The following is a 23,646-nucleotide window of genomic DNA, read 5'->3' on the forward strand; positions in this document are numbered from 1 at the left end:
TGGGGAAAGATGACGGGTCACGCAACGCACAGGAGGCCCAAAAAAGGGAGATGACGTGCACGCAACCCCTCCTAGACCACGTGTGCAGAAAGAAAAACCTGCACTACGCTGTGGCACCCAGTAACACAAGAATGAACGTATGCGTGTCACACGCAGCCTAGAATGACCTCTGAAGGGGTAGGCTACACACGGGGCAAGCACAGAAGTTGGATACGTGCGTGACTCACCGTCTGCCAGGTAAAAGAGCGTGAAGAATGAGCGCGTTTGGCTGGCTAAACCCCCGCCAAAAGAAGATGTGTACGCTGTCTGAGAAGACAGGACAACAGTAGAAGGGGACACTGTTTGAGGGAACAGGCCCAGGTAAACCAGTAAAAGAGAAAAAAAGAGAAAAAGCTGTCAGAGGTAACAGGGAATACGAACTGGAAACGCCGTGAAGTAAATCGCGTGTGAAACGACAAGAAGTACAGATTTCACCCACTCGCTCTCCACGAAAAGCACGTACAAGGAAATGGTGTTCTACATGTACCTTATATACAGGCCCACACGTACAGCGTCACTTACGCGGCGTGTACGTTCACCAATCACACGCTTTGTCACTCCTGCGTGTAGATCCATTTTCACCAATCACACGCTTTGTCACTTCTGCGTGTAGATCCATTTTCACCATTCACACGCTTTGTCACTTCTGCGTGTAGATCCATTTTCACCAATCACACGCTTTGTCACTTCTACGTGTACATCCATTTTCACCAATCACACGCTTTGACACTGGGACGTGTCACGCAACAATTTCCTGCACGTGCAGGTGACTATAGGCGCGCATATGCTGTTGACGGGTTTACGCGCTAAGGGCCTTTGCTGACGTGTGGGATTTCACTCCCTATCAGGCTGTCCACGCGTTCACACACGAGAGACCACGCTCCTGGCCAGGAGGCCAAATTACTGCCCCCCAGAGCCCTGAGCACGCTCCCACCTGCCATCTGCTGCTGCCTGACTGCCTGCTGGCCACGTGCCCCACAGTGCTGGTGGGTGGGGGTGTTGGGAGACATGGGTGGGGGCCTGGTGGAGGGTGCCCCTGCACTGGTGGGGGTGGTGGGAGACATGGGTGGGGGCTTGGTGGAGAGTGCCCCTGGTGGCGGGGGGTGGGGGTGGTGGGAGACATGGGTGGGGGCCTGGTGGAGGCTGCCCCTGGTGGCGGGAGGGTGGGGGTGGTGGGAGACATGAGTGGGGGCCTGGTGGAGGCTGCCCCTGCACTGCTGGGGGGTGGGGGTGCAGGGGGACATGAGCAGGTGTGCAGGGTAGTCCCCTGTTTTGTAGGCTGCCTGCAGGGGCCGTGGAGGGTGTACAGGGAACACCTGTGAGGACCCACCCAGCCTAATCGCGTGTGATGATTCCCACGCACCCCTGTAATACACGTACCCTGGCCAATCGCGTGTTAAACTTCCCGCATACCCCTGTAATACACGTACCCTGGCTAATCGCGTGTTAAACTTCCCGCGTACCCCTGTAATACACTTACCCTGGCTAATCGCGTGTTAAACTTCCCGCGTACCCCTGTAATACACGTACCCTGCCTAATCGCGTGTTAAACTTCCCGCGTACCCCTGTAATACACGTACCCTGGCCAATCGCGTGTTAAACTTCCCGCGTACCCCTGTAATACACGTACCCTGGCTAATCGCGTGTATAACTTCACGCGTACCCCTGTAATGCACGTACCCTGGCCAATCGCGTGTTAAACTTCCCGCGTACCCCTGTAATACACGTACCCTGCCCAATCGCGTGTTAAACTTCCCGCGTACCCCTGTAATACACGTACCCTGGCTAATCGCGTGTTAAACTTCCCGCGTACCCCTGTAATACACTTACCCTGGCTAATCGCGTGTTAGACTTCCCGCGTACCCCTGTAATACACTTACCCTGGCTAATCGCGTGTTAGACTTCCCGCGTACCCCTGTAATACACGTACCCTGCCCAATCGCGTGTTAAACTTCCCGCGTACCCCAAAAATACACGTACCCTGGCTAATCGCGTGTTAAACTTCCCGCGTACCCCTGTAATACACTTACCCTGGCTAATCGCGTGTTAGACTTCCCGCGTACCCCTGTAATACACGTACCCTGGCCAATCGCGTGTTAAACTTCACGCGTACCCCTGTAATACACGTACCCTGGCTAATCGCGTGTATAACTTCACGCGTACCCCTGATATGCATGTTACCCGCTTTGCGTTCCTTGTTTGGCAGCCCTGTAAACTGGTCCAGGGTTAGCGCAGCCCTTTGCGATGATTTAGCGATTTTGATGGCTTTTCCTTGCGCGAGGGCGTTCTTGGGGGCGTTACTGGCGCTGCTGCAGGGTCGCTGCGATACTCTGCGCCACGGCTGGTTTGGGAGCATGAAATCCATGAATACGCTGTGCGCGGAAATCGGTTTTAGCGCACGTGCCTGGCGCAGTCAATCGCACGCGGACACTCTGCGCCAGCCGCTTGCGACACTTTTCAGCGAAATTCTATGAATTACCCTGATAGTCAGATTGCATGGCCTTCCTACTGCCATTGTGTCTGACCTCGGATCCCAATTCTCCTCCACCTTTTGGTCTTCCTTATGTCAACAAATGGGCATCCGGCGTGCCCTGTCATCTGGGTATCACCCACAAAGTAATGGAGAGACAGAAAGGCTCAATGCAACACTTGAACAATGCCTGTGATGTTTCTGTATCCAACAGAAAGACTGGAGCCCATATCTACATATGGCTGAGTTCACATATAACAACACCTTATATACATCAATCAAGATGAGGCCATTCCTGTGCACTTATGGTAATCACCCACGCCACCTTCCTCTATAACTCACCTCGTTTACCAAGGTGCCATCCATCGAACAGCTAATGGACACCATTAATGAGACTCACAAGCTAGTCAAAGCATCTCTAGAGGAGAGTCAGAAGGGTTACAAGAAGACAGCCGACGCTAGTATGCTACCAAATCCTTCTTGAACTACTAATACACGGGTTTGGCTGTCAACTAGGTTCCTGCCTAGGTGGATCAAGAAAGGAAAATTCTCACCTCGATATATTGGTCCATTCCCTATTCAAGCTCAGATCAACCCTGTGGCCTTTCGTCTTCGCCTTCCTATCAGCATGAGGAAGATCCACCCAGTATTTCACACCTCTCTGTTAAAGGAATACAAACCAGACCCTTACCTTAGGAAGATACCGAAGCCTGAAGCCTCACCACCTTCCGATGAAGAGGAATACGAGGTCTCTCATCTTCTGGATTCCCAATATAGGAAAGGAAGACTGCAATACCTGGTACAATGGAAGGGATACTCCGAAGCCGAACTTACTTGGGAACCAAGAAGAAACATACATGCCCCTCTTCTCATTCGGCAGTTTCACAGACTACACCCTGGAAAGCCAGGTGACCCTCAGATGAGAAGGGGGTATACTGTCATGCCTTCCTGGAAGGTTTGGAATCGGTGGGGTCACCATTACATTTTAGACCGCTGCTGCATGCACGGTCTAGTTGTTCATTCCAACATGGCCATCGCCAGGCATTCACAGCGACACAGTCTGCTTGCTGGTGCGTTGCACCTCGGATCCTTCCATGCAGGACGCTCTCTCTCTTGCTCTTCATCGTGTGCTAATTTTTTCCTTGTGTTTTCTTTCTGTGCCTTTATGCTTTTGCTTCGGTTTCCGATCTGTTTAAGAAACCTCTGCTGCCACTCTTTCTGTACTTGGTTTCCTCCTTGACTATCGCGGCTTGCCGCTCCTTTCTTTCCCTTTGCCTTTCCTGTCTGCTTGTGATATTCTGGCACGTTTACCCCTGCCGCTGCCTTTTCATTACTTACCTTGCTGGGACTCCCCTGGCATTCTTCCTTTTGCTTACCTGAACACTCATTTGATCCACGATCCTCGACGAAGACAGCTCCCTGTTTGCCAGACAGTTCTGTCCTCATATATTTACTTTCTGGTGAAGTATCATCTGTCACACGGAGCTGCATTCCATCTGAAGCCGCTTCATTACGGAACCCCCGGATTCCTGGGTACTATAGTCAAACAACCTATTGACTGTTCTCACCATCTTCAACTTCCTCTGTCACAACATCTCCTTGAGGATTGCAGGGCTTTTCAGCCAGGAGGCTTTTCCCTGCATTCGGGGCTGGCTCCGGGGAAGGCCACGCAGTTGGGGTTTATTTCCCTACCGACAGTGTGGCATCCCGAGGAGACAGACCTTATTTTCTGCAAAAGAACGAACGGAAGAAAGACATCAAAGCAAAGAATCCCAAAAGGAAGAAGAGGGATACAGAAGAAGAAGAAAGCCTTGGTGAAGAACCAGGTGAGGAGGAAGGGAGGGAGGTTGGTACAGAGTCTGACAAAGTGTAACTCATCAGACCATGGACAACAATGAACAGTGCCTGAGAATACGTGCACAAGCAGAGAATTTACACTTTTCAAACACATGTCCCTCAATATAGCTTCAAATGGAGGGATACAAACATGACCTGCCTGATAGCAATACACCAATAAAGTTATGGTGGGTTTAAAACGACTTGGAGAAAACCCTTGCACCTGAAATGTGAAAATGATTGTCCATTTGTGCCAAGTGACACATTCCACAACTCCACCTAGTAGCAATTGCAGGAAGTTCACCTCCAGTTATGAGCCACATCACCAATGCATTATGGGTATGCAAATTAGCCCCAGTGCAAGCCTTTTACTCCAGGAAATTGCCTTTCTCTTAGATAAAGTATAAAGTAGTACTGCCCTCTAAAACAAAGACAACTTCCTGGGGCAAAAGAAACTATCATTTGGTAAATCTGTATACTCACAATGCCTTGCTGATGTGGCGCAGAACTGGAGGTGAACATCTCAACACCATGTAAGCATGCCTGCCTTGGTTCTCAGGCTGAGCTAAAGAGATAAAGTTACCTTACATGCAAGGCTCGTCCATGTCCGGCCCAATGGGTACTAAGGAAGGGGTACCTGACATGGAGGGGATCCATGGGGGTGACTGACCCCTCACCCCTCTCCTAGCTGTGCCACTGTCATTTGATCATGAAAGCCTCACTATGTGCAGCAGTTGTGGTAACATAGTGTATATTGTTTGTAAAATGCTCTAGTGCCAATCTGTAAAGGGGCATCATTTGTGGGTCACCATGGGTCACAGCCGCGGCCCCTCTGGTATCCCTTGCTACCCCTGTGGTCTCCCTTGCTACCCCTGCGGTCCCCCTTGCTACCATTTATTTTTAACAGAGGATCCTGGGAACTGGATAAGTCAGGCCCTCACAGCCCCTGTGGTGCAGGGGTCCCTGCCACACCAGGTCTGGAGGGCCCTGGCCCATTCCTCACACGTTAGGGTGAAGGCTGGGCTGGGGCTTGCAGCATGAGAAGTAAGCGCTCAGTAGGGGTTGGAGCTGGCCGTGGCATGTTCAGCTCCAACCCCTTCTCCACTGGCTTCCTTGTGGCTCATAACATGAACCTCTCCCAGCTTCCTGATTCCTTTTTGTGAGCAGCACGGATGAGCCAAGGATGGTCTGGAGTGACGGACCAAAGCTGGAAAAACAGGTTAGAAGGCTAAAGGATTTGTATTTTGCATGTATGAAGTGCGTATCAGATGTATGTTTGTGCTCTGTGTCAGTGAGTGGTGGGTGAATGAAAATAAATGTGATAGTGTGTGTGCTTGAAGGTTCTGGGTGTGTGTGTCTGTGAGGTGAATGCAGTGAGAGTGGATTTAAGAGAAGGTTTATGAGTGAGTGACTGGTGGGTAAATGAGTATCACTGTGCTAGTGTGTGTTTCAATGTTCTGGGTGGGTGGGTGTGTGGCTATGTAGAGAATGCAGTGAGAGTGGATGTAAGAGAAGGTGTGGTGGCTAAATGAGCATGAATGTGACGGTATGTTTCAATATTCTGGATGGGTATGTGTCTGTGTGGGGAATACAGTGTGAGTGGATGCGAGACAAGGTGTATGGGTCAGTGAGTGGTGGGGGAATGTGTAGGAATGTGATAGTGTGTGTTCGAATGTTCTGGGAGGGTGCATTCCTGTGTGGAGAATGCAGTCGAAGTGGAAGTGAGAGTTTTATGGGTGAGTGAATGGTGGGTGATTGAGTAGGAGTGTGTGTGTGTGTTAATGTTATTGGTGGGTGGGTGCCAGTGTGAGTGTGTGTGAGAGAAGGTATATGGGTGAGTGGCTGGTGGGTGAATGGGTATGAATGTGATTGTGTGTGTGAATATTCTGTGTGTGCGTGCGTGCGTGCGTGCGTGTGTGTGTGTGTGTGTGTGTGTGTGTGTATATATAAGGCCCTGGGAGATTGGGGATCACTAGAGCATTTTTGACATAATCCTTATTGACTTTGCATGTTTTACTGGAATTTATCGGCCAAAATCAAGTTCATGTGTGTCATTACCTGGCTAGACTAGCATTTTGGTACAGCCAGTCTAGCCATTGCTCACTGTGGCATGACATTTATTACTCAGCATCTTTGATAAAGCCAGCATGATAAGTAGTAATATCTCGCTAGACTGACATTTTGGTGTAGCAGCCTTAAAATTTCTTACTCTAGCATGACTTTTTATTAACTCAGCATCTATGATGAAGCAAGGATGATAATTGTTCTTATGGGTCTAGACTGGCTTATATTGGAACCCGTTTGGACATGTTTTCTTATTGTGACATGTCACTTTTAATGGCCAAACCAACAGGAGTATTTTCTTACATAGAAGTACTGGCATAAACTGGCAGAGCCAGCTTTGTACCTAGTGCCAGTAATGATACTTTAAAAACATCCCAAAGTGAGCCTGTGTATTTTCTTATATGGAAATACTAACATATGTTGGTCGGGCCAGTATGGAAATGTATGGGCACAGCCAGCATGAAAATGTTTTTATACTGGCATATATTGAAGGGACCGACGTGACAATACATTGGGAAATGTGATTGTGCACTTTTGGTGACTTGCATAAATAGTACTTTTTTCATGTGTTACCTTACACCCTATAAAACCGATTGCAAACTGTCTGGTCTTTTGCCCACATTTTCACAGAGTGTGTTGTGTAATGTACCACTTAAAATCATTATTGAAAACATTTTCTCATGGGAGGGGAAATAATTCCCCCCCCAACAACTCCAAACCCGTTTTCGTTAGTTTGGACCCCCCTCGATATGCTCGGTTATAATCGCATACTTTGGCAAATACTTACACTCTCCAATGAAATAACCCACCAGCCACCGCTGGTGGCTGGTATATTTGGTGACCAGGCTCCACCCCTTCTTTCTATGTTAGGTAAAACAATTAAGCTTTGAATAAAAGACATATTTACTTCTTTGACTTGGAGTAGTGCATGCCCCTGCAACGGCATAATAATCATGGACATTGCGCACGCGTGGCGATCCGGGCCGGCCCAGGGTGTGGCGTGCCCTGAGCTTTGTTAAGGAGCTTGCAGAGACTCTCAGCATGGCTTGGAAGGGGTTGGGGGGGGGGGCAAAATTTGTGATAAGCCACTGATTGGGCTCTGCTCAACTTGAACGCATTCAAGTGTGAAGTGAATGGTTGAGAGAGGCTGCAAGCTCGACCAATACCCTGCTCCTGTACAATACTTTTAAAGAATATAAGCACTGGAAACAGTGTGGGTCATTATGACCCTGGCGCTAAGTGTTTAACGGCGCCGTAAAAGGCCACGGCGCCGTTAAACACTTAGCGCCTGATTACGAGGTCCCTTTGCGGGACCCGACCTTAACGGCCTTAACGGCTGGTTTTACCAGCCGTTAAAGTAGGGACCCGCAAAGGGACCTTGGTGCTAAGTACGGTGCCGCAATTTGCGGCACCGTACTTAGCGCCTTCCCCATTCCCATTGAGCCCTATGGGGCAAAAATGGGAATGGGGAAGGGCCATGGCGGCATGGGGAATTACCGCTCAGCCAACCTCGGAATGGGGTGGTAATTCCCCATTCCGCCATGGCGAAGTCGGTAAGTTACCGGCATGGACCATGGTGCTATTAGCATCATGGTCCAACGCCTGGGACGTAATGAGGCCTAGTGTCTCAGAAGTGAAAGCCATGGAGTGACACACCCTCCCCACTCAAACTCCTTCTTGGAAAGGGCTTTGTGGAAGCTTCATTTACGGGCCTGTCCCGGGGATGTGGGGGTCACTGAACAATGCACCTTGCACATAGAACTCTTAAAATCGTAGATGCATTGAGCCCCACTCTTGAGAGTAGTGCAGCTCCCCCTCCCCACACCTCACCCCATTAAAAAAGATTGAAGAACAGTCATGTATCAAAGCCTAGGACATTAAGGTGTAATGTTCGGCTCTGGGTTGTTGGGGACAACATGTGGGTGCTTGTCACATAACTTAAAGATAAATGCACACAGAGACAGATGGCCTCAGCTTACACCCGCACAATGGGTTTTTTCTAGCGCAGTAGTAGCTGACCCAAGGATACATTTATAACAAGGGAATTTTGTTCATACTAAATCCTGGTCAATGATTTTAATTTCAGGCCTTGGTCGTGCAGCATTTTGCACATGGGTAAACAGACCACGGACGCCTTCCCAGGTCAGTGCTGTTTTGGTTTGTTTAACACATCAATACCACAGATAACATGAACTTCTGTGTCCTTTGATCTACAGATGTTTCATACGGTAGCTGTAGCCTGTGTTAGAGCTTTCGGTTACCTTGTTACAAATACTGCATTATGTATGTTTTATAAATAGGACCCACGTCGAATCTGGAAAATGACGTTCCCCAAACGTGTGCTCGTGGACAAATCACGCCTCCCTTTGTAACTCGGTTCTTAGATCTGGCTGAAATGAGAGTGTCTGGAAACACGGGTGTTAGGCACACCTGAAGGTCATGTGCCATCACTTCCTATGATGTCACTTGCAGAGGGGTCAAATGAGAAAACTTCCTGTGATGTCATCAGAGGACAAGGTTTGTGTAATGTCACTTCTGCTACCCCTAGCATTACGATGAAATGACGTCCCTGAATCTGTCCCTTACCCATTCTTGGCATGCAAACTGTGAACTGGAAGGCTGTGACATATGACTCATTAAGAGACAGGAAAAACTACTATCAGCAGGGCATGACAAGAATGAGCTGCTTCTATTCTGAATTTTCATTCACTCAGTTGATGTTACTTGCTTCATCCGGCAGAGTAGTAGCTCAACGGCAACGTCCTCACCATAGAAACAAGACGATGCTCTGCAACATGGGTTCATCCCTGGTGTTTGCTTAGAAGCCGGCGAAAATTGACATTAAGCGTGAACTAAAAAAAGAACTCCACTTGCTGTGCCTTGTTTTATTATGTTATTTATTTTATTTGGGGTATTTTATTAGCACACACCTAATTCTGGTAAGCAGCATAGTTCTGTACTTCCAGTAGAACAGTCCTTACACTACATAACATGTATTACCATATTACCTCCTAGGGTAGCTGGGAAGTGTTAACATGTGCAGCTAGTGGGATCCTGTAGACATACCGAGAGGAGATGTGGATATGGAACTGGGGTGGTCTGGAAAGGGTGGCCATCAGGTGGGGTGGGTGCGTACGTACGTGGGGGCATTTTACTTAGTATGAAGAAACTGCTTCAGAAGAAAAGGGTCCTGGTTTGTTTCTAAATTGCTTGGCTATGGCGGCCAGTTGAAGGGTAAGAGGGTACCCAATCCCATAGGTCGGAAATGCTTGTTCTTTCATTTCTGCTTTTGCTTGTCTCAGGAGGATAGCTCAGGGGCAAGACGACACAGAGCACCTCAGGTTCGATTCCCGGGTCCACGCTAAAAAAGCTCTGGGTATTAAGCGTGTTATAAATAACCTATCATATCATATCAAGATTAATTGCTCATGAGATAAGAGCGTATTCGTTGGAGACTGCTTTCCTGGCCGGTGTAGCTCAGGTTTAGCTTTCTTCGTACTTTGATTGCACAGCAGGTGTTTTTCTTAATGCCGCTGTCTTATTACCATCTGACAAAAGAAGAGCTGTCAGACCTTGCAATTTGTCCCAGGCCGCATCACATCACATCAATTATTCCAACACAATGAAGTGATTTGGTGTCTGGATATTGGCTACCACGAGACTGCCTGATGTCCATCGACTAACCCATACACACTGCCAGATTACTATTTAGGGAATAGTTGAGACAGTGACACAAATAACCTTTAATAAATGAGATATCCAGAGAGCTGACCATCCCAGACATCATGAAAGCGATGGCTTTGTACCTGAAGGGAGTGTCCTCTTTTTTTGGGTGAAGAGACCTCAAGTGAGGTCTAGGCACTCAATGTGCAACAATGACAGCAGCACGTAGTCCATGTGCGTGCTAGGTCTCAGCACCGTGTACGTGTTGGTAAAATGTTTCCACAAGAGATTCTGGCTGCCGTGGTTTTATGCTTCCCTTTCGAAACGTGGGAGAATGAGAAATAAAACAGGAACCACAGGCCCGCTTTTTGCACCACAGAATCCCTTGTGTTATGCAAGGGGAGCCGCTAAACGAGCTTATTCTGCACTTATTCCCAGGTCCCGGTGCCTACTACCCGAGGGCCCTGGTGACCATGGCCGGCTGGAGAGCTCAGCCTCTTTTAGCACACTGTTAAGTACAGGAGGGGGGTGAAAGTCTGTGAATTCTGACTAGCTAAATAACCAATAAGCGCCCAAGCTCTATCCTCGCGGATCATAGCTGGTTTGAGCAGCAATGGTGATGATCAGGGCTTTCAGACATTTCTGGAGGATACATACATATTTTAACCTCTGCATCCATGCAACGTGGAGAAAATAGCTTTTCCAGTATAGCAGTACATCAGCGTTAAGGCCACTCCATGAAGAAGGCTCTCAAAGAGGGGCTGGAGTACGCCCTTAGTGATGCCCTGTCTTTTTAAGAAACCAGATAACTCACAGCACTGAGCTGTGCCTCGCTTATGGAGTGTTTGCAACAGACAAGCTCAGTGCACTAGTGATTCCAATACTCCATGTCTCCCTTTTATTGGTGGTTGGTAGTCGCATGGAGGGCCGAAGGCAGTTTGTTGCAGGCTTTAGTGGCTGCTACAGACAAGGCACAACCGCCAGAACGGGCTCGTTTAAAACTGGGAACCGCAAGTAGTAGAGCGGCCTGTGTGCGAAGGGAACGAGCAGGGACATAGTGAACACATTTCTCCTGAAGATACTCCGCTCCCACCTTATAGAAGGCTCGGTGTACCAGGCACATGGACTCAAACAAAACCCACTGTTCGATCAGAAGCCAGTGCAAGTGTTTCAGGAGTGGAGCCATATGAGTGCGTGCAGGTGACCTACTGTGTCCCCCCAAGGTAAAACAAGACTTTTGTGTGCTGCATTGAGGAGTGTAAAGGTAGTAGAGGGGAGAGTACAGGTAGAGCTAGAGACCAGGGGAGGGGAGAATCACAGGGGTAGGGTGTTTTGTGTTAGCATGGATGTGTATTAGTCCTAGAAGTGGGCTAGGTTGTATTGAGAGCTCATAGCAAAGAGTTGCTGCTGAGGATCACACGAGAACATACAAAAAGTATAGTGTTGGGTGTATGCGGGGCTCGAGAATGTGCTCGGGCAATCATAATTGCTGTTTGGGCCCAATTGCGTGTGGTTCTCTTACTGGAATAATAAAAGTGTATTCTAGAAAGGTAATACTGGGCCGCCAAGCAAGAACAATGGCTGGACGGGTCAAAGGTGAATGTTGTAGTGATGAGTGGATTTACCAGAGTGAATGTTGACAGCCTAACAACCTGAATGTATAGGAATGCATGCTTAATCACCCCCTTTATTAATGTAAGAGTGTAAGGGCTTCCCTCAAAACATGATCCCACCATGAAAAGAATAGGGACAGCGTGGCCAGTGGAACGCATGCTAGGATTCTGATTGGATAATGCGGGCATAATGACGCAGACTAGAGAGACTGAGCCGTGCTGAAGAAGTAGCACTCTGGTGAGGCCCTATCCATGCATAGGGATTTCGTGGATTACATACAGAGAAGGAGAACACGTATAATTAAAGATAAAAAAGACATATATGTAAATCAGCTGAAACCACGACCCCTGTCTGTAATGGCTGGCCAGCGCATTGCAGGGCACTCAATATCAAAACAGAGAGCCCAAGAAAGCGCTCCACAGCTTGGCGGCATTGCCCCATGGCAACGGCATTGGCACAGCGATTGTCCAAAAAGCAAGTAAACTTTCTCTGGGCGTCCTTCAGGTAGAATGCACCAATCTAGCATAAAAGTAACCCCCAGCTGAAGCAACGCATTCACTGAGCAGCGTGTAGCGCTAGCGCTACATTGGGGAGTGAAAGTAAGCTGCTCCACACTGCCAGGAAGATCAGCATTGCAAAAGGTTTGGCCGTTGACAGGGACATCCACATTAAATTAGATGGTGATGCGCTGATCAGTTCTACTCTATTGGAGTGGGCGTGGACTGCCCTTTTTCTGCTCTGTCTCCATGGGTGAGTAGATCAACAGCCCAAAGGTCTCCCAGTGGGGGACTTCCCAGCATCTCCTGCTGCTGGTCACTCACTCTTCGCTCAGGAAAGCCTCTCTCTCTCTCCTATAACCCCTGCCCCCTACCCACACCATAGCCCCCCAAGAGTATGTACTCTTGGGGGGCTATGAGAAATCCTTGCCAACAAATCGTACACAGAAACTGAGCAGATCCCATGTACCTTCCAAACCATCCCCCCTCCCCCCGCATTCTCCAAATCATCGTTCCTTTGAAAGAAAGAGATCAAAGGCAAAGAGGAACTCCCCATATCTTCACACCTTAATCCAAGATGAGGTAGATATGTATCTGATCATATCAGTGTGTTGGACCCTGAAGGCCCACACAATGAACCCATGATCACTGGCCTGTGCCTTCAGCACTTCTCAGAACTACTCTACACAATGATGTAAGTGCTAGCTGTCACCTGATGTTTCATAAGCAAAGTGTCTCCTACTTGCTAAGGCTGGCCCTCTCCAGATAGGCTGCCGCCATGCCATCATGTTTTTTTTCTTTTTCTAGCCGAGTGGATACGCTTGAATGTCCTCAACATTTGGTTATGGTGTCTGCCAGTGCCCCAAAGCGGCCACATCCACTTGGAGATACCATACCATAATAAGGACTGGAGCAAAACACGAGGTGATGCTGCTTTTTTCATACCATGTATGCCCATGGTGCACAGATGCGACTCCATGTTACCGGGGCAACTGTTTTCCAGCTTTTCAGTCTTTGGTCTTTCTATGAACAAATGAATGCACTGTGGGAGTTGTAGTCTACGCAAACTTAAGTTTAGCAAACTGAATGTAATAGCCTGCAAAAAAACCTTTGCAAAAGGCAAGGCCAGGACTGAAACAACGGTTGTTCCCGTGACATAACCTCATGTGGGCGCACTATTCACACATATGAGAACAGGCAACCCAGTTTCTAAATAGCATTGCTATGCTCCTTGTTTAGCCAGCACAAACACTCCAGATACCTGCCCTGTCCTGTATGCTTCCATGACTGGGCAATGCTGCAGGGCCTCCCAAAGCGAGGCAGGGTAACTGTTGCCCAATGGCTGACTAGGCAGGGGAGAGGGCGAGCAGCAGCCCAACAAATGGGCCTGCACTCCAAACTACAAAGCCCAGCACAGTTGCCGCACCAGGAAGCACAGAGAGAAGGGCAGGGTGTTAATGAACACCCTGCCCCCCCCCCCCCCCCCCCCCGCCACAGGGATGCAAAACATCAGGGCCCCCAAAGGCAGGAAGTAGGCGGGGGAGCTAGATTGAGGCACATAAGGTGCAATTAGCTGTCAGCAGATGCTGGCCAGTGGGGCTGGCACCACAGCCCCCACCACACAGAATGACCCAAGGGACAGCCCCTGGGTCCTATATAAGGGCTGCTGCAGCCAAGGACAAATCAGTTTGTGGACCCTGCACGGGACTGAAACCAAAGAGTACTCTGTGCACTCAGAGTCTCTTCTTCTTTTTCCCAGAACCCTCCCACCCTAAGAAAAAGGATGAGAAGAAGGAGAAAGAAGACAGGTCACTGTCGTGGGACAAGAATGGCGGCACAGGCCATAGAGGGTAACCTCGGGGCTTGATGCCCAAAAGTACTGCACGGCCGGGGTTCTTCACTTGAGGAGGAAAACCTAGTCTATCAAACGAGTGTGGTCTAGTAACAGTGGATGCCAAAGTAGCGTCTGTTTTTTAGACTCTCACAGCTGTCCATAGCTAATGGTCAGACTTTGAATCTTATCCCTGGCCAAATATCCCCTATGGCTTTAAAAAATAATCTTTGCTTCAATGGAAAGTGATTTACTTAATGACTTACGTGCAATTGATCACATACCCCACCTACTGACCACCTATTGACTGGTTACATCAGCAAGAACCTCCAAGGCAACCGAAGTGAACAAAGTAATGTTTTCATTCACTGGAAAAAGCTTATATGGCAGCACACAGTGAGCAGCACGATGTCAGACCTCATGTCGCCTGATAGCATTGAGCTAACTTTACCAGAATATAGGAGCATTAGCTCACACTGGCAGACTTAAGAATTATCACATGGCTTTTGAAACCCATAGAGATCATCACTTGAAGCAACACTGGCTTGTCTGATACATAAAAAAAGAACTAAATAAACGATTTAGATGGACTAATGTTAAATATTATGTCACTGAAGCATTCTACTGAAACATTAAGAGGAGCATGTTCAGGGTGTGCTCCAAGCAAATGGCATTACGTTATGTTGGTACGCGTTCTTTGCCATATTTTGGCATTTTAAAGCCCGAACACAAAACAGACAGATTTTTTTGGCCGTTTTTGTGTTGGCTTTAAAATGGGGAAATATTACATACTGCCCCCCCTCCTTCCCCACCTCCACCCTTTCCCGCTGATTCTTTCGATAATGGGGGAGTTTAACCCACCCTCCCCCATTCCCCCAACCCTGACCCCCCTCAACACACGGAGCCTCCCCACACATATGCACACAGACACATACACTCACATATGCACGCACACATACAGCCAAAAACTCACCTCTCACTCGTGTGCGGCAGGGGAGTGACAGTTCGAATTAGAAAGACCGCTCTGTGCGGTTGCGGAGCGGTCTTTCTAAATCGATCTTTTTTCGTTTCGATTTTTAGAAAAAGGTCATTTCACCTAATACCGTTGGTAAGCCATTAAATATGTCATGAAACCGAAGGCACAGATTCTTCAAAACTCATGGTCATGTACAGACTGCACGGTGTGGTCCCAACAAATGGCTCGATTCATGGAATATTTGCCAGGCTCAAAGTGAATTTGCAGTGCTGAAAAGTGACTTTGCACTGCCGACACAAGCCGTGATTCATGGAACTGTGCAAAGTGTAATTTTGCCGTGAAAAGTCCATGCAAAGTCATTTTGTACTGCAAAAATGTCTATCCAATGACTGCCCGGACTTTGCACTACAAAAATATACTTTGCACGGTTCCATGATTCAGGGTTTGTGTCGGCAGTGCAACATCACTTTTCAGCAGTGCAAATTCACTTTGAAGTTGGCAAATAGTCCATGAATCGGGCCCTTTTCCCAGAGTGGAGCAAAGGGAGATTACACTGCAAAAGTACTCTTTGCACTGCATTAAGTGGGTCTAATTCATGAAAATGTTACTGCAGTGCAATGTGACTTTGCACTGCCAACAAATACCCTGATTCACAAAGTGGTGCTAAGAGTACTTTTGAAGTGCAACGTCACTTTGCTCAGTTCTGTGAATTAGGCCCTGTGCAAAGTGTATTTTTGTAGTGCAAAGTCTTTTGCTCCATGCTAAACATTCTGTGAATTAGGCCCATCATTACTATCCGAGGCAAATCTGGCAGAGAATGACTGATTCATAACCTCTCAAAAACACTTAAGGGTCCAATTCTCAAAAGTGCGGCAAGTGCAAAAAGCAGAACTGATTCGCTTCTTTTACTTCGTTTAGGAAATTCACAGGTCAACGTATCCACTAAGGTCACATGTGCATGTCTTGAAGCTGTGATGCAGCACAAAATATGGGCTGGCCCGCCATCCTTGATACATTAGTGCCAGCAGGGCACTTCCGGCACTAATGTACAACCAGTGCAAGGAATGTGCCGGAACAGGGCTGAGCAGCGCTCTGTCCCCAGGCTGGGGGCCTTGCCCTTAAGGAGCAGGTTACTTCAGAAGGTTCTACGTTATTTCGTCCCGGTATTTTTCATCGCAGGTTTTTTCATCGCCGTTTTTTTTCGAAAAACTCATCGTTTTGTTTTTTTGGTTTTTTGAGGGGGGGTTGCCCCCCCAAACTCCCCCTTTTTTATTCCCTTACACCAACAACCATATATTTAATTTTTTAACCCCCCCAAAAAAAACGAGTTTTTTTGCGAAATAAAAACGGCGATGAAAAAACACGATGAAAAATACAGCGGTGAAATGCGTGTATACCCTTAAGAAGACTCTGCAGCACTGCCGAGTCTTCTGCAAGCGTCTTCTCGATGAAGCGTGGGTTGCTTGTGCCAGTGGGACACCTCTGCTTAAGAACAGGATACCCAGCGAGACCTGTCCTGAAGCCGAATTATTACATGCGCGCAACCCACGTTTCAAGAAACAGACACTTTCAGTAAAACTTCTGCTTTTTGCTGATAGATTTGTATCTATCAGCAGTGATTTTTGGATACTGAGGCTTGACCTCATTACTCCAACTTCTCGGGTTGAGTATGTAGTCGTGGGTTAGTATTCTTCTTGGTCTGTGTGGTCTTGTCACAGTAGGGAGCCACTTTCAGTAGACTCAGCATGGACCTATGAATACAGAAACAGCCCAAGCCGCGTAGAGGCGTTTTTTTCCCTTAGGATGAGTAATGAGCATAAAAATGCAGACCCCCAACTTCCATTATTCTCTCAAAGGGGTTTATTATTGCATCACAATAAGAGATGTTTCAAAATTAAAATTCTAGACATAGTTATGTTCCCATAATGCTCTTTGCTTTTATGCAAATCGCTAGGATTTGGTACTATAAAGAGATAGTGTATTGCGTGACCTGGCCTAGGACCAAGCACCTCGGCCTCGTCCCCTCACACTCCACGTCCCCATCCTTCCAAGGAGGAGAGGGTTTCCCCCCAAACATTACAACAGTCTCCTGGCCAGCTCCATCCCCAAACACAGCCCTTTAGAGGGCCCCATTGTGAAATGTAAACAAAATTAAAATGCATTTCTATCCCCTTTTAAGTGATAGAAATGAAACTGGGACAGCTGTTGCACCCAAAAAAACAAAAACGCATGACAAGGTCTACAATGGGTTTTCACCCTCCCTCCCCTGTACCTGCTCCAAAAATGCGCACAGAAATATCTTACTTTTCTACTAATTTTAAATTGCATTCTGTTTATAAATATGGGATGTCTTTAAAATGTCGCAATTTGCGCATGTGCTATGTTAATCTATAACATGCACCGCTACCATCCAGGAGAAGTCTTCAGGTGCTCAAATGCACTAAGGGGTAGAGAAATGCCATTTTTCACATTTTGGAGTTGACACCAAAAGGTATAGTCGGCTGAAAAACAATGCAGAGATAGAAGAAAAGTTGGAATACTTCTTATGTGACAACTCCAGGCTCAAAAACCCACATATAAAACTGTTGAGATACTTTTGAATCTGTAACATGCAGTTAGAATGATTGTAATTGAGAGTTAGACGAAAAGACAGAGGAGAGTGAGAGGGAGAGGGGGAATGCCAGAGAGAGGAGAGTGAGAGGGGGGGGGGAGACAGAGAGAGGAGAGTGCGCAAGAGCGAATGGGCGCTATCCTGTAGCCTTTGGTTTCAATCTTTCTCAGCGTAACCCACCAAAACCACGATAGGAGCGGATGTCGCAAAAACGTGTTGAAGAACATTTTTTCTCGTGTTATTTGTAGTTTCTTTTGCACTTTACATCAGCACTTGTTTTTTTCTAGCCGAGGGGATACGCTTGAACATTTGGTTATGGTGTCTGTGGGGCTAGCCAGTACCCCGAAGCAGCCCCATCCACTTGGAGATACCATACCATAATAAGGAAAGTCGCAAAACACGAGACGCTGCTGCATTTTTCATACCATGTATGCCCAGGGTGCCCAGATGCGACTCCATGTTACCGGGGGCAACTGTTTTTCAGTCTTTGATCTTTCGATGAACAAATCAATACACGGTGGGAGTTGTAGTCTATCTAAACTTCAGTTTAGCAAACTGAATATAAGAGCCTTCAACAAAACCTTTGCAGAAGGCAAGGCCAGGATTGAAACAAGGGTTGTTCCCGCGACATAGCCTCATGTGTGCGCACTAGTCATGCATAAGAGAACAGGAAACCCAGTTGCTAAATAGCATTGCTATGCACCTTGTTTAGCCAGCACAAACACACACCTGCCCTGTCCTGTATGTTTCCATGACTGACTTCTTCATGCAAGAAGCCACTCCCGCCCACTCACACGTGCAGCAGCCGCGCGTTCATCTAAATATGACTGAGGTTTTTGGTTCCTGCCTCCTCCACATCCTGTACCACCAAAAGACTAACGCGCACGCTGCGAGGTGCTAAATATCTGACTGGCTGCACCATGCCACGTCATCATGCATTCCACCTTAATTTAGCAATGTATCTTTTATATAACCGGTTCCAAAGTGTGCACTCTGCAGTGGGGTGGCGAGATCCCACCTCCCCTCCCCAAAAAATCTGTGCAAATAAATGCTATCTTGGGCATGGCCATTCACACATACAAAACCTTTTCTTAAGAGCTTCGCTACCTCAGTGTATCAGTCAATTTAAGTGTCTGAGTCTTTGGTCGCGTCGAAGGTCTTGGGACCAAGCTGCATCCTCCGCACTGTATTGAGAGCCCTCTTGTATGAGTACCTGAATGTGGGGCTTGAGAAGCAATAGACTACCGGGTCCATTGCACTGTTCAGGAAGGTCAGGCCAATTGCCACATCAAACCCGTTGACAGCCACAGAAAAGGCAGCACATCCGCCCATCCTTTGCAGGACCAGCACTGCTACCCGGGCCAAGATGCTCGGCATGAAGCAGACCACAAACAACACCACCACCGCAGCCAGCAAGGCCACAGCTCTCTGCACCTTAGCTTGCTTTCCCATGTTCCGGTCTCTCAGTCTCTTAACAATGGCAATCGTGCAGAACAAGAGCAATGCAAAGGGGACAAAAAACTCAGCAAAAAACACAAATTCGTGCCAAATGGCCGTAGCTGAATGGGTTGCACGCAGGTGGAAACTCTGACACTCAGTAGTGTTCTCATCCAATTGGAAAGTAGTCAGAATTGGCACAGAGAAGGTCACGACAAGCACCCAAATCAAAATGGCGACTACTTTAGCCATCTGTGAGGTGATCCGGTTTATTTTGGATTTTGGGTGGATGACGCGGAAGTAGCGATCCACCGCCACGGCCGTGAGGAAGGCGATGCTGCCGGTTCTATTGAACGCCAAGAAGAACAGCATGGTCCGACAGAAGATGTCTCCAAAGAACCACTGCTTTCCATGGAGAAAGAAGTCGATGAGGAACGGCAGGCACACCATCAGCAACATATCAGCAATCACCAGGTTGAACAAGTAGATGGTGTACGGCTTCCAAATTTTCACCTGGGAATAGAAAGTCCACAAGGCAATGGCATTGCCCAAGAGCCCAAGTATGATTTCAAAAATGAACAACGCAACCAGCCATTCTCCCAGCGTCTCACTGCTCACAGAACAGTTCCTCCATCTGCCCGGCATCCCTTCTCTTCTGGGGTCCTTCTTTCCTGGACGTGTGTGCGCAGAGGATTATGACAAATTGACATGCGGAAGATCCTCTCCAGCAGGGCAACGGAGTGTGTTCCTGAGAGAGCACACTGTACAGAAAGACACTTTTCTTCTCTCTGTCTTGCTATTTCTCTCTCTCTCTCACACACACAAACACACTTCTGCATTCTTCAGAAAGGGAAGTTGTGAGGAACTTGTCGGAACGAAAGTCAAACCACAAGTTCCAGTCGCTGTGCAAGCCAGCGAGTCAAGAGTTTCCAAATGACACTTACCATAAGCGATAGCCAAGTCCAAGAAGAGGACGAAAAGGGCTTTTGCTTCGCCTCTGGGGAATCTGATCCATGCATGTGCTTGGGATCTGCAGACCCCCATGTAGACACAACCCTACTTGCTTTATTTTCATGCTGTGACATCTGTATGATTTGATCAAATTAAACTGCTGGTCCTGCACCCTGAGCCCCAAACTCCTTCTCCTCAAATGCTGGTCCTGTGCTTCCACGACAGACCTCTTTCTTTTCTTACAGCATTGCCACCCCATAGCTTAGGTTTTCAAATATGCAGGAGGCTTCAAGCTCTCATTGCTTCCAAGAGAGGGGGCAGACGCTGCAGGGAGAAGTTGCAATGATGTGTCACCTTGTTTTTTTTTTTAGTTTGAATGTTTTTTTATTAGAACCGTAAGCAGTACAAAGCATATAATACTACCAGTATTTTGCGCAGTCATATTAAGATAACAGATTAACAAGGGGGTCCTGGGAGTCTGCCTGCCAGACATTAGTCTTGGTTGCGAGAGCCTTACCCAGTTTCTTTAGCTCTCTATCTTTCACAGAGGAGACATTTCCAAAACATATCAGTCTTTGTCCTGCCCAAGGGAAGTCCAGCACCGAAATGCTAGGCAATTCTCCTCTGAACAAGAGTACCAACAGCAACCCCAGACATGTGTTTCAGTCTGGTTGAACCTCATCAGTAGGGTGGAGCTGTGCCTCTCTAAGAATAGTGAGCAAGGGGTCCACGTCTGGATTCCCCTAGTAACTTAGGGTGACAGAACATTGTTCCATTCAAATGTTGAAGATAGGCTTCATGAAGGCCTTGTACGCTTATAAACTTGATGCAGAATAGAATAGCAGATTTTAAATATGAGATGTAACCGGACAAACAAAGACCACAATGCAAAAAGAGAGTACAGACGCATTCATAAGGCAGGGGCTAGGCGGGTTTGGGGGAGACACAAGCAGGAAACTTATATGCAGGCTTCTACCATAATTTTAAACAAGGATTGCATTGTATAAAAACCTTAGAACAATTGCCACTTCAGTTCATGTTTGAGCAACAGAAAAGGGAGGGGGGCATTACATCTCTCTAACCTATGAATGTTACAAATGGAATTCCACCAGACTTGATAATGAACGTGATCAAGATGCTTCCACTTGGACGTTACAATCTGGATTGCCACTAGAATAAAAAGGTCAAATAAATAGCAGGCATTACTTTCCAAGACATCTGCACTGCCTATTAGAAGATATTTAAAACAAAAGTCTTGTCGTATTTGAAATATACGCCTAATAGTATTCCAGACACTCTCCCAATAAGATTTAACATGTTCACAGTCCACAATCGTCCGGGTAAAGGATCCCCAAGCATGTAGGTAGCTCTGGCATCTTTCATTCTGCCCAGCATTACATTTAAAAAGCATTAAGGGAGTGATGAAGACTCTATGAGGGAAGAAGAATAAGGTTTGAAGCAAGCTGGCAGACATGGAGATGTTGTTGCAAACAAGAGTCCAAAGTAATTTACTGTCCAATAAAGAGCAAATGCTGTTGCCATTCAATCTGCGATTTCCACCTAGAATCCGAAGAGGAGTCATTAGGGAGAACCTTATAAAACATAAAGGCACTAAAATTGGAACTATGCATATGCTATAGTCTGTCCAACCGGATGTCAGATTTACTTATTAACAGATCATGGTTTTCCATAACAGCATTGATAATAGTTGCCTATTGGTGCACAGAGGAAGCTTGGATGCTGAATTTCCTAGCAAATCCATTAAAAAACACTGGATCCCCCCTACAAATAGCTAATATATTTAATGACCTCAGAAAGTCATAGTTTCCAAAAAATAGATCTTCCATTAACTCGTACTAATGTATTAAACCAAAGGTATTGTGAGATGAATTGAGTGGGTTTCATAATAGAAGGGAACAAAAAAGATCTAATATATCGGGCAGAGAGGATAACACTTGTCCTATTAACAAATCTATTTTTCCCCTTGATGGCGTTACAATCAGCACAAGTTGGAGGAGAAACCATAGCTTTCTCCATGGGCAACCACCTAGGTGTAAAATCATATTCTGCGGGGGCAAACCACATCTGAGCTTGCTTCAAGTTGAAGGCTACATGATAGTTTTTAAAGTCAGGAAACCCTATTCCACCAAGAGCACAGGGTTTTTTAAGCTTGCCTAATGATATTCTATGTTGCATTTTCCCCCATAAAAATGTGATCAAACATGAATCTGTATCTTTAAAAAAAGAAGAAGGAAGGGAGATTGGTAGCATATATAGAAGATATAAAATTATTGGGGAAACCATCATTTTAATAGATTCAATATGACCTCACCATGGTAGGTAAAGAGGGGACCATGAACTCGTAAACTCCTTGATAACCCGACTGTGGTATACTGCTTAACGATGCTTTAATAGATGAGGATATATGAATCCTTAAATAATGTATACCTTGCAGGCACCATTTCATGCCAAATGTTTGAGTGTGATATCTAGTACACAGTATATTTAGGGGTACGATTTCAGGTTTGTCTGTATTTATTTAATTTATAACCAGATGCTAAAGGAAATCGTTTGATAATATCTAACAAGTAACACATACTAGTATCAGGGTTCTTCAAAAGCAATAATACATCATCAGCATATGGCACTGTTTTTACTACTATTCCACCATCGTCAATACCTTGTGTGAAAACAAGATCAAAATATTGAGGCTGAGTACCCCAAAAGGAAATACACCAAACACGGGTTACAAAGGAACATACAAAGTACTTTATTTTATACTGAATCCAGTTACAAAAACAGAGCAAAATCAGATAGCTATCGGCCCTCAGTACAACACAACGAACTCCAGCGTGGTTCAGTGTGTTCAGTGAGAGACCCTGTACATTAGAATGCATTCACATTTTATACAATTGGTGGGCACGATGTCCAGCCCCACTTCAGGTTAATATTCCACTTAATAGATCACCGATTTAGGGTTTGTGCCAAGTCTCGAACAACCGCATATAACTGGCTTCCCTTTAATACATGCATCAACAAGCCTATACAGCAACTGTGTATTCTAAGATTTTCCATGCAGGCCTTCTCAAACATTAATACAATGTAGTTAAACAAGTGTTCTACGTTCAGTATTTGAATACAGTTTTTCAACATATGCTCATGGTTTAGTTTCATTGCACGAGTAATCCTTTTACACACATGTCAACGAAGGACAAGGTCTCAGTTCACGACCTCAACAAGTGGCCTGTAGGCAAGTTACATATTAGCTATGTACAGAGGTCAAGACGGCCATGTTGTATTTTGGAATTAAATCGTCCACCATTTTAACTCACAGGGTGACTTTTACAAAGTGAATCCTAAAATGGCGGATTGGCCTAAAATGGCGGCTTACATTGATTTAAGGTCAGGACCTTGCAACACGGATTCTTTCGCAAGCGACTTTCGAGCAGCTTGGCGTAGGCCAATATACATATATTTATTGCAATAGGAGGCACAATATAATTTCTCCTTTGACAAACCCTCCTTTTGGGCCTATGCCAAGTGCTAAAACTACTTTGGATCTCCTTGCAAATAACTCCATGCATCATCGTCCATGCACCCTGAATCACTGTCGGAAATATCTATTGCCATTAGGTCATTTGCTAAAATTTCTTTCAA

The 23,646-nt window shown here is 46.6% G+C and overlaps 2 protein-coding genes across 3 annotated transcripts in view; one reads left to right on the forward strand and one right to left on the reverse strand.

Moving 5' to 3' along the window:
- Positions 1 to 23,646, forward strand: part of LOC138467662 (centromere protein J-like) — a 714,848-nt gene that overhangs the window by 127,384 nt on the left and 563,818 nt on the right. The window lies entirely within an intron of this gene.
- On the reverse strand, positions 16,839 to 19,835 carry GPR31 (G protein-coupled receptor 31). Its single transcript, XM_069607841.1, has one exon. It carries the CDS (start codon positions 19,681 to 19,683, stop codon positions 18,727 to 18,729), a length of 957 nt encoding a protein of 318 aa, XP_069463942.1. The 5' UTR covers positions 19,684 to 19,835; the 3' UTR covers positions 16,839 to 18,726.

The sequence above is a fragment of the Ambystoma mexicanum genome, chromosome 4q (assembly GCF_040938575.1).
Source record: "Ambystoma mexicanum isolate Mex_15411 chromosome 4q, UKY_AmexF1_1, whole genome shotgun sequence".
NCBI lineage: Eukaryota > Metazoa > Chordata > Amphibia > Caudata > Ambystomatidae > Ambystoma > Ambystoma mexicanum.

Coding starts and splice junctions, on each gene's coding strand:
- GPR31 (XM_069607841.1), bottom strand. CDS start 19,683: ATGCCGGGCAGATGGAGGAACTGTTCTGTGAGCAGTGAGACGCTGGGA.